This window comes from Populus euphratica, unplaced genomic scaffold, assembly GCF_000495115.2.
Source record: "Populus euphratica unplaced genomic scaffold, PopEup_1.0 scaffold3.1, whole genome shotgun sequence".
Classification (NCBI taxonomy): domain Eukaryota; kingdom Viridiplantae; phylum Streptophyta; class Magnoliopsida; order Malpighiales; family Salicaceae; genus Populus; species Populus euphratica.
In genome coordinates, this window is record NW_011499847.1 from 2267773 (window position 1) to 2279041 (window position 11269).

At 34.2% G+C, this 11269-nt stretch overlaps 3 protein-coding genes across 7 annotated transcripts; 2 read left to right on the top strand and 1 right to left on the bottom strand.

Moving 5' to 3' along the window:
- Nucleotides 1-1589: 1589 nt before the first annotated feature.
- Nucleotides 1590-5528, top strand: LOC105141598 (polyprenol reductase 2-like). Of its 4 annotated transcripts, none has more exons than XM_011048872.1 (7): nt 1590-1898; nt 2262-2611; nt 2994-3228; nt 4138-4257; nt 4794-4892; nt 4988-5059; nt 5163-5528. In XM_011048872.1, exons 1-7 carry the CDS (start codon nt 1740-1742, stop codon nt 5265-5267), a joined length of 1140 nt encoding a protein of 379 aa, XP_011047174.1. In that variant the 5' UTR covers nt 1590-1739; the 3' UTR covers nt 5268-5528. The 4 variants fall into 4 exon arrangements, with proteins under 4 accessions (XP_011047174.1, XP_011047166.1, XP_011047189.1 ...); XM_011048864.1 differs by having other exon boundaries at nt 4988-5040; XM_011048887.1 differs by lacking the exon at nt 4138-4257.
- A 201-nt stretch (nt 5529-5729) lies between these two features.
- LOC105141625 (NADP-dependent D-sorbitol-6-phosphate dehydrogenase-like) lies at nt 5730-8346 on the bottom strand. Of its 2 annotated transcripts, XM_011048904.1 has the most exons (7): nt 8247-8346; nt 8034-8188; nt 7659-7753; nt 7440-7557; nt 6697-6829; nt 6239-6458; nt 5730-6116 (listed from the first exon to the last, which is right to left on the bottom strand). In XM_011048904.1, the coding sequence occupies exons 2-7, from the start codon at nt 8164-8166 to the stop codon at nt 5886-5888; spliced, it is 930 nt and encodes a 309-aa protein (XP_011047206.1). In that variant the 5' UTR covers nt 8167-8188; nt 8247-8346; the 3' UTR covers nt 5730-5885. The 2 variants fall into 2 exon arrangements, with proteins under 2 accessions (XP_011047206.1, XP_011047198.1); XM_011048896.1 differs by having other exon boundaries at nt 8034-8247.
- A 411-nt stretch (nt 8347-8757) lies between these two features.
- Nucleotides 8758-10689, top strand: LOC105141640 (V-type proton ATPase subunit c1). The gene is made up of 3 exons (XM_011048915.1): nt 8758-8977; nt 9477-9762; nt 10165-10689. Exons 1-3 carry the CDS (start codon nt 8773-8775, stop codon nt 10295-10297), a joined length of 624 nt encoding a protein of 207 aa, XP_011047217.1. The 5' UTR covers nt 8758-8772; the 3' UTR covers nt 10298-10689.
- The last annotated feature ends 580 nt before the right edge of the window (nt 10690-11269 follow it).

The window sequence follows — 11269 nt, forward strand, 5'->3', positions numbered from 1 at the left end:
TTTATTTTTTTAAAATTATTTTTTTTAATTTTATTTTTTAAATATTTAGTTAATTGAAAAATTAGTTTTTATTGTTCTTTCAAACCTAATGTACTGTGGATTATAATAGTAATCCATAGTGCATTTTTTTTTCTTTTTTTCACCGGAATTATCTTTGTTAATTTGTTTTCCTATTTACCTGATTAAAAGTTTTATATTTTTTAAAATTATCTCTATTAATTTAATTTTTTTAATATTGAACTAATTAAAAATTTTTCATTGTAATTTTTTTTCCTTAAAATATTATGGATTACTATGGTGTTTTTTCACATGATTTTTTTATTTTTTTAAATTATATTTATTGTTTTTATTTTTTAATATTAAGCTGGTTAATAATTTAGTTTTTATTGTTCATCCCCGCCCAATCTAATATGGACTACAACGGTAATCCATAGCGCATTTCTTTTTCTTTTTCTTTTCTTTTTTTTTACTTTTGTTAGTACTTTTTTTTTTTAAAAAAATTATCTTTGTCAATTTTACTTTTTTAATGTTGAGCTAATAAAAAAAAATTATAATTTTTTTCTTTCAAATACTATGGATTGCTACGGTGTTTTTTCACATGATTTTTCTATTTTATTTTTTAAATATATGAACTGGTTGAAAATTTAGTTTTTAGTATCAACCAACACTTAGTGTACTGTGGATTACAAGTGCATTTTTTTTCTTCTAAAATTATCTTTAATAATTTTATTTTTTTCATATTGAGTTTGTTAAATTTTTTTCTCTGTAACTTTTTTTTTAAATACTGTGAATTGCTGCGACGTTTTTTCATATATTTTTTTATTTTATTTTTTAAAATTATATTTTTTTAGTATTGAGTTGATTGAGAGTTTAGTTTTTTACTGTTTACACACACCTAATGTGTTGTGTATCGCAATAGTAATCCATGGTGAATTTCTTTGTTTTTTTTTATTTTTTTGCACTATTTTTTTTGTTTTTTTCTTGAAACTATCTTTGTCAATCTTACTTTTTATATATATATATATAGGTGGTTAAAATTTTCATATTTTTAAAAATTATCATTATTAATTTTATTTTTTAATATTAAGTCAGTAAAAAATGTTCTTTGTAATTTTTTCTTTTGAAATACTGGGAATTACTATTGTGTCTTCTCATATTATTTTTTTATTTTATTTTTTTATTTTTTAAAATTATATTTATCAATTATTCATAGTATTTTGTGATAAAAGTTATTGTACTTGTCCTATATTATTAAAAAAAACACATCATATCCATAAATTAGGGTAACATGAATTATCTCGACAAACTCGCAAACTACGCTAATTAATCATTACAATATTAAAAATATATTAATAAAAATAATTTTAAAAAATCACAAAAAAAAACAAAAAAAATACATGTAAAAAACAAATACAACTCAGAGAAACAACTATTGTATTTTTTTTATATCATTTAACTTTTGTTGTAATAATAGATTTTTTTTTTAAATAAAACTCATTTCAAAAAGTTTAATTTTTTCATTTTATTTTAAATTATTCTTTTAATTTGTTTTTAAATACTTTAAGCAACCGCCACCAACCACCCCGTCACTACCGTGTCAGCCCCGCATCAATTTATCTTGAACAAGGTGATTCCTTTCTTCAATACGCAATTTAACCACCGATGCTCTTATCTCTGTGAGAAATTATTTTTTCATAACTTGTAAAGTTCCGTATTTTTAGCCGGGTTTCTGTTAAAAAATGGAACTTGGGCTTGTGGAGTTGTTGAGAGCAGCTTGGATTGCAGGGACACTGCCTATACTTATAGCTTCACTGCCATGTTCTTGGCTGGGTTCTTTTCATGGACTTGTTTTGGGGTTTGCAAGGAGAGGAAAGATCATGCAATCATCATCTCATCATGTGAGCTCTGAGTTTTTTTCTATTTTCTTGAACTTCAGGACCTGTTTAAGCTCTGTGAGATTGATAGTTGTGTTGGGTTTAGTTTGGTCGGATCGTTTTCTTACGTTTTATTGGTCATTAGAAAGGGAAATACTATTCATAAAGTATAGTTTGCATGTTTGCCCCTGCTAATGCACAGAGAAATACCACAGGATCCCGGTTTAAGATGAATGTAGTTTCAATTTAGTGATAGCTTGTGGATTGTTGAGGTTTATAGCTATCGGTTTCGTGTCTAAATTTCCTCTCAATGTTCATTTTGTGGTTTTGACGATACCTTGTCATTGATTCATGAAATTTTCTGATTAATTCAATTTTGGATTGTAGAAATTCACTGTTCCCCAAAGATTCTTTTCTCATTTCTATGTGGTGGCTGTGGCGTGGACAACTCTCTTGCTTCTTGGAACATCGATATATGCTTATAGAATGACACCAATACTTTCTGAGCCGTTTTTCTACTCTGATCTAGGCAGCTACTTGGCAGGACGATCAAACATATTCTCAATTCATCGATCACGGTTGATGAGTTTTGAGAATAGATACAGGGTTTGGCTTTCTGTGTTTCTGCTTTTGCTAATGGAAGTTCAAGTCTCGAGGCGTCTTTTCGAGACAGCATATGTATTTAATTATAGCGCCTCTGCTCGGATGCACATTTTTGGCTATCTTACTGGCTTATTGTGAGTATCTTGAAGCTCTCTGATCTAATTCTTTTTCTGCAGTCTTTCTCCCCGTGTTAACATGCACACGCTCCATGTCAAATTGCTGTCGGAAGCATTTTTTGTCCTTGAATATTTTATGCTTGATTTCAACTGTCTATATAATTCACTAACATGTATAATTTGTATCTTTTCGGAAGTTCTGATTCACGCTGGTTAATATGCTTCATAACATATTGCCAGGCAGCCTTGTTAACATTTAAATCCCATTGTAATCCATGTCTATGATCAAAGCACTGCACTTGTAGTTACAATCTTCTTCCTTTTTTTTTACCATGAATTTGTTGTACATGGGGACATTTTCTAGCATGTTGTGCTGATTGATATTTCCCTTTGATCTTAGCTTCTACACAGCAGCGCCTCTGACACTCTGCTGTACCTGTGCACCCGAAGTACTGAAATTTGGCATAAATGAAGTGTCCGAGTTCATTCTTAAAGGCACAAGCTCAATGCAAAACATTGAATTTCACTGGTGGGACTTTGTTAACCCTTTATTGAAGCTTGGATGGTGCCAGTGGATTGGCGCAGTTATATTTCTTTGGGGTTGGATTCATCAGCATCGTTGCCATGCAATTCTTGTGAGTATCACTATTTTATGATCGCTTGTCAGATGGCAATATTACTTCTCTTAAAAAAAAAGAAAAGGAAAACGAATTAACTGTTTACTTCTCTGGTAGACTTTGCCAAAAATGTTATGCCTGTAGCTATATCATGACCAAGGTGTTGAAGATGCCACAATCATTGGCTAGCAATTGAGTGCTCATGTGCCATCTAATGGTTTAAATTTTGTATGGCAATGTTTCCTACACTGCATGATTACAAGTTTGTCTTTATGTGACAAGCTTTTCAAGTCACCATCCGCACAATATCTGGATGTGGAAATTTGGTGCATGTTTTGGTAGAAGCAAACATTTAACGCTGTTAAATTTGGCCTCTCCACCAGCTATAAAAAGGAAGGTTCATGCTCTATTTTAGTGTGGTGATTGGCAGAGAAAATAAGTGATGTAGAGAGCTAGGGAGAGCTCCTATGGGCCACTAAATAAAAGATAGGATGTGAGAGCATTCTTTAATCGTTTGTACTAGTGCTTGTATTCTGAGTGTTATATATATATTTATAGTGGGTGTTATGTGAACTAATGTATTTGGACTTCTAGTTTGTAATAATTAATATGGTAAAATTGTGTTCTTATTTAAGTTCACCAAATTTTGCCACTCAATTTTTAACAAATGGCATCCAAACTGCATCAAGCTTAACAAGTGATATTTGAACTGCAGTAAACTCAACCGAAGGTGAGGTTCTCAACTGGTAGTTAATAGCTTTAAGTTACTGAAAATGAATATAAATATAGTGGACACTGGACAGGATACTTTTCCTCGTGTTGGATGGGAGAGTTGAAATAGTTATAATTCAGCTATTCAAGAGAAGATCACGTTGAAAACACTAAAAAGTATAACTACTTGTTAATATAAAAGCATAATTCTGATAGGTTGGTCATTGCAATGTGAAGCTACCAAAAGGAAGTTTGTGGAAATTAGATAATTTTCAGTGCAATGAAGTCATATTACTATATGTTTGCACGAGGGAATTCACTTCTATTCTGATACTAGTCTGTGATATGTGAGCCAGTTATTGGTGTTGTGCTGCTGTTATTGTGTCGATACCACAGCTTGAATGCTGTTTTAATGGCTCGAGATGCAACTCCAAACCAGCTGGCCATGGAGCTTTGGTTATTGGTATCGTACTAGTGAAAATGTTTAGCTGTATGATGAATCGCATTTTCATCTTGAATGTTCTACAATGCAACTTATCTTGATTTGATGCATTATGTAACTGTTTAATATTTTCACTTGCTGCACTTTTTTTGATCGGTCTTGAGTCTATTTGGTTTTACAGCTAGCCATGAGAATAAGTTAGTAGAAAACACTACATCCGCGTTCTGGTTCTGAACACTCCTCTTTGTTCCTATAATCTTATATATCAAATCAACTTGTTTCAAATATCATCATAAACTGGGGTCCTATCAGTCGACTAGGCACCCGTAAGTGTCCACGTATCTTTGTTGATTTCATTTGTGTGAAAATAGGATGCCAGGTTAGAAGACTAACTACCATTCTTACCTTCACTATCGTGTTGGTTGATTAGGGCTCACTAAGGGAACACGTGGGAAAGGTTGATGAATATGTAATTCCCCGTGGTGATTGGTTTGAGATTGTTTCATCTCCACACTATTTGGCAGAGATTGTAAGTTCCGGCGACTCTCTCTTGAGCTCATTTCTGATATGCGCATAGTGAGATTGACGTGCAGATGGTTCACTTGTTTTATGCAAATGATACAGGTTATATATGCTGGCATGGTTTTTGCTAGTGGAGGGACAGACCTAACCATTTGGTTAGTTTTTGGATTTGTGGTATGTTTCTCTTAAGATTCACAAGATGTCTCCCCCCCCCTCCCTGATTGTGGTTTTCCTTCTCTCTTAGTCCACGAGATCTGAAATCTTGCTCTGGATGCAGGTGTCAAATCTGGTGTTTGCTGCTGCAGAAACACACAGGTGGTATCTTCAGAAATTTGACAATTATCCAAGCAACCGTGTTGCAATTATTCCATTTTTATGTTAAACTCCAAAGAACACGTTTTTTCACTGTTGCATGCAGTTGCCATCTCGTGATTAAGATGATGGCTACAGCAATGTCTTGACAAGAGGCAGGAAAAAATTTCTTAGAGAAGCAAATTAGTTTGGTGGATGTTTATTTTATGTCCAGATGTCCTTTCAGAGGCGATTGAATTCTATTCGTATAGCTCCTGTAGGCTGCAGACAGCTCATCCAATTGGATGGTGCAATTACTATAATGAATTGTGCATTCAAATTGTTGCTTGAATATAATTTGATAACCAAAGCCATTTTTTAAAATACTTGTTTTAAGAAATGTATTAAAATAATATATTTTATTTTTAAAATTTTATTTTTGATACCATTACAATCTAAAAAAAATAAAATAATTTGAAATAAAAAATAAAAAAATTCAATTTTTTTTAAAAACATTTCTTTGAAAGCAAACAGGTTATAGAGGTAGAGGCCATTTTACCAAAGTGAAGCATATTACTAATCAACCCTTGACCATGATGTCAATCAATTTCACAGTTTCAGAAACCAAGCACAATAAGCAAAACATCCATGCTGCTGCTATTATTCTTAAGAGGCAAGGGAACATTTTCAAATGATATAATGGACATGATCAAGCATACAAGTTTATTCCCCAAAACTTGGCAGGTTGGTTGGTCCTGTAGTTCCTGTCCAACTCTTTCAGCAGGACCATATCCTCTTTGCTTAACTCGAAGTCGAAAACTTCAAAATTCTCCTTAAGTCTCTCGACCTTTGATGACTTGGGGATGACAACAGTGTTTCGTTGGATGCCCCACCGGAGAGCAATCTGGGCTACGGTTTTCTTGTATTTTTCAGCCAGGCCCTGACCAAAAAAGGCAAATGAGATGATAAGATTGATGATAAAAAGCACCAACAGAGAACAGTTTTCTCTCAGGTATTGATAATCAGCTGACAGATAATCCACCTGAAAAAGAAATGACATACCTTCAGAACAGGATCATCCAATACTGATACAGTGCCAAACCATTCAGTATTGGCCACAGCACCTCCAAGAGGAGTATGAGCAGTCACGCAGATGCCATGCTTCTGACAGAATTTGACAAGAGAATCACGCTGGAAGTACGGGTGAGTTTCAATTTGATTCACGGCGGGCTTCACTTTCGAGTAGGCTAAGCAATCTCTAGTTAGAAAGATGTCATAGTTGCTGCAGGTAAACTTTCGATGAGACCAAAATTCCAAAGTAGCCATATGAACAAATTCAACTTGTAAACTTGTCTGTGCCAATGACAAGGTGAAAGATTGGGATACTTCTGCAAGTTCTTTCCTATTTATCCTCTAATTAATGTGATTCAAACAATTGTGACAAAAAGAATGGTTACACTCAAAATAAGGTTCCAGGTTGCGGGTATCCATAGGATTTTCCTTTTAGACTTCCAACTCACCTGATTCCAATGCTGCGAGCTAAACCCAAGGAAACCAGATCTTCCATGGCATGCCAGGTGGTTTCCAGGGATATGGTTGTGTCTATATCCAGCACCCCATCCTCATCCAATGCACTGCCAGTCGCACCCACTCCTGTTCGCATGCAAACAAATCATAAAGTTCCAGAACACAATATTATAGTTTATGTCAAACTTCTAATCAACTAAACAGAATATCTACTTCCTGGTGCTAATTTCACTGGTTGAAGTAGAAAATTGTAAATCAGGAGTACAAGAAGAGAAGTTAAATGGGAAAAACAAATACTTGTTTTTCCATCTAACTTCCGTGTATCTAATCTCGCTAATTGATCCCACTTTATGTCCTTTCTTCCATCTGTTTTGATTTTGGCCCCGTATGTTGTGCAGTGGAGCCAACAAAACCATTTCTATGATAGCTAGAACTGCAAGTTTAAAAATCCTTGTTACGATTTTATCCATGTTTCCCAAGAAATTGATCACATCAAGTCTCCTTACAAATTCCTATTCAGCGTGTGCACCGTCCAAGCAATGAAATAGATAAAGTTTAAGCATAAATCTTCATCATCACTCCAAGCCATCTCCTATATTCATCATACGAATCTTCAGCTAATCAGATTATCAAACTACACTGATAATAGGAGATGGACATGCAACCAAAAGGCATAGACTGATGCACATAAATATATATAATAAACGACAAAACAAAAGTGAGTAGAAGCAAGCACCAGTATGCCTTGTGGCTACAGGAAAGTGCACAAGGTAAAGATCAAGATAATCAAGCTGAAGCTTCTTTAAACTATCCTTGCAGGCCTCAACAACATGTCCATGATCTGAATTCCATAGCTGCAAACCAGGTAGAAAGGAAGGAAAAACAATTACCATTGTGCATAATAACTTAATAATAAATCATGTGAGTGTTGTTAAGATCTGTGATTAAACTAAACCTTGGTAGTGATAAAAAGATCCTCCCTCTTAACAAGCCCTGTTTTAAAAGCTTCAGCCAAGGCCTCCCCAACTTCTGCTTCATTCTTGTAATCAGCTGCAACCACAAAAAAGGAACTCCTCAAACACAATTTACCAAACAACCGATTGTCTCAAATTTTCTAAACATGCTAATTATCTTAAGAAGAAGCAATAAAATCAAGAAAGATTCCTCATTTTCCACAAAGACAAGAATTTTATTGATAATTAGCAAACCCATGTGGATTTCACCAATCAAGAATCCAAAAATGCTAGAACACTTTCAAAGCTATGATGGTTTAACCACAAGCCCAGGAAATAAGTGACCAAAAACAAGAACGGGTAAGGGGAAGAGGTACCAGCACAATCAAAATGACGATAGCCAAGCTTGATAGAATTAGTAATGAGGTCTCTGATTTCTTTTCCTTCCATCCGCCATACACCCAAACCAATAATTGGCATCTTGAATCCGTTGTTAAGTGTTATTGCCATTTTTCTCCACAACAAAACTCCGCCTATCCAATGCCCCAATTAATAGTAGTAGTCAGAGCACAGCAAGAGCAAAGGCCTTTTCTATCCAATGCCCCAATTAATAGTAGTAGCAGTCAGAGCACAGCAAGAGCAAAGGCCTTTTTTTGGCTCTTTATTGTTTGGCTTCTGTTGATTGGTTTTTTCCGGGTACGGCAAGTTGTTTTAATGCTTAACCTACTATAAGTCAGTCCTCCAACTATTACTAATGTTTTAATTTAATTCTCAAAAGTAAAATAATTTTTATTTCACCACCTAGCTAGCATTGGTCTATCAGTAATAACCTTGCATGTTCTGTTAACTTCTGTGAGCCCTTCATGTGATCATGTTTTGACTGTTAGATTTACTTGATAGATCAATCATGATGGGTGATTAATTTTTTTTTTTTTTAATTTTGATGAAGATTTAAGAGATTTCCTAAAAACAATTCAAGTTAGTGTATTAACTGATAGCTTGTCAAACTTCGTTCGCTTCTGGGCTCTATTCGTAGTTTCCACCTATGTAGGCCCATAACATCGGCCCACTATACAGCAAACAAGCCCAATTTAACACGTGCGACGTTTTATATCTATGGATGATTGTCTTCCACCCGTTTCTTCTCTAATCAGGGAGAGAGAGCAAAGGAATTCTAATTTCTCAAAAAGCTATCTGCAAACTTCAGATCTAAAACGACACTGTCTCAGATCCAGTTTATCAATCATGTCTACTTTCAGTGGCGATGAAACTGCACCGTTCTTCGGCTTCCTTGGGGCTGCTGCTGCCCTCGTCTTCTCATGTAAATAATTACATTTCTTTTACTTTTATTCGATCTTTTAATTATTTTATTTATTATCATGTTCTTTGATTGGTTCCCTAGAAAATGAAGGAAAATAGAATTGTTATATGTATGATTATCAGATCGATCTTGATGCAGTTAGACATGTCTAAAGTGATTTCATTTTAGTTTAATGTTATATTCGTAGCAATTATTCGTTGAATTTGATTATTGGCCGCGCTTATGCGTAATCAATAATGGGTTTGTGTTAATTACGTTGATATGGATCTTCAATTAGCTTACTTGTCAATAAATGATATTTATTAATGACCCGATAAAAAGCATTTTGATTTAAATATTGATTTGATAATCTTTATGTTAGAGAACCATTTTGCTTAATCAAGATTAGATTTTTAACAAATTCCTTAGATCTGCAGAAATTTTAGTTCTAGGAAGAATTGTTGGAATGCTTCTGTGTGTTTTGTTTTTGGTGTAATATTGGAGTTTTGGTGTTGTTTAGGCATGGGAGCAGCTTATGGAACCGCTAAGAGTGGAGTTGGTGTGGCATCGATGGGAGTGATGAGGCCTGAGTTGGTGATGAAGTCGATTGTTCCAGTTGTTATGGCTGGTGTGTTGGGTATTTATGGGTTGATTATTGCTGTTATTATTAGTACTGGAATTAACCCAAAGGCTAAGTCTTACTACCTATTCGATGGTTATGCACATCTCTCGTCCGGTCTCGCTTGTGGCCTTGCTGGGCTTTCTGCTGGAATGGCCATTGGCATTGTTGGTGATGCTGGTGTCAGGTATGTTTGCTGTCCTTTTTATGTAGAGTATATGTGATATGTGATTTTTGTTATTAACTAATTCAGTATTGGTATGGTTAATGTGTCTCAACCTGTAGTTTTTTTTTTTTTTACTAGTTTCATACTTGGTTTTGTACTTTGAACTGTTTTTCCCTTGATATGATGCAATGTTTTCTAAATTATATAGATTTGTTGTCTAGTTTTGCTGTGCAAACTTTGTAATGTCTGGTATTTTTCTGTAAAATTAAGACAAAATGAGAAATCTCTATGGAGGCTGCATGGTACTTACACAGGAGAATTTTCCATTGTGTTGCAATATCTTTTGCACTTGCAAGAATGCTACTTAGGGAGAAGAATCTCTTGACTTGCGATTCATACTGATACATTTTTTCTCTCTCGCAGAGCCAATGCTCAACAGCCTAAACTTTTTGTTGGAATGATTCTTATCCTCATCTTTGCTGAAGCGTTGGCTCTTTATGGCCTTATTGTTGGCATCATCTTGTCTTCCCGTGCCGGCCAGTCCAGGGCAGAATAAGAAGGGAGATTGCTACCTACTATTATTCTTTTATAGCTTGCCGGTGTCACTTCGGAGGAAAATTTATGTTTGTTTGCAGATTAGTGAGGGTTGGGCAGCCCTTGCAGCGTTCTCAAAATATCTTCTCACGGAAGTGTCTGCTCTGCCAAGCGTGCGTTTGGGGGGGTTGCTTTGTACTGTTGCGGGAGTAGGATTGAGTTATAGTCGCAAAATAAAAGCTTTTCAAGCTGTCCTTGTTGGGCTCTGTCGATCGTTGTATTTTAAAGAACAAAAAAAACTGTTGTAGAGACTTCAAATCTTGACTGATGCACCTGTGATCGTATTATTTATTGAACTTGTATTTTTACAATTTCAAATTTTGGTTGCCTGCACGTCTGGGCTCAGATGTTTTTTTCCTGCTATATTCTAACAGAAACAATTATTCTAGTTTAAAATGTATATGTTATTATGGAAGTTTCATGAACAGTCTATTATTAGTATTATTATTTTCATATTCAGTACATGGAAATTTAAAAATAAATTATTAAAAGTTCAAATGAAAATGTACTTTGTTATGTATGAACCATATAGAAATGAAACTTAAATAAATCATCATGGTATTTTTTCTTCAGTGCAAAACCAAAAAAAAAAAAAAAGGAGAATGAGAAAAAGATATGAATAAAAAAGAGAAAAAGGTATTAGAGGGCTCGCCCAACGTGCGCATGCCTCCATGGTAGTACTTGAGGTGGAATCGTTCTTTTTTTTTTTTTGAAAGTGTTTATTATTTTTAATTTTAGTATATTAAAATAATTTAAAAATAAAAAATGAAGTAAAAAATAAAAAAATAATTTTTTATTTTTTTAAAATACAAAAATAAATATATATTTAATCAAGGAAGTGGATGGCATGTTGACCCCTTATTTTAAAAAAATAAAATGCAGACTATGTATTATTTGCCTTGATAGATAACGTGTCGTTTACGTGGCCGGTTTT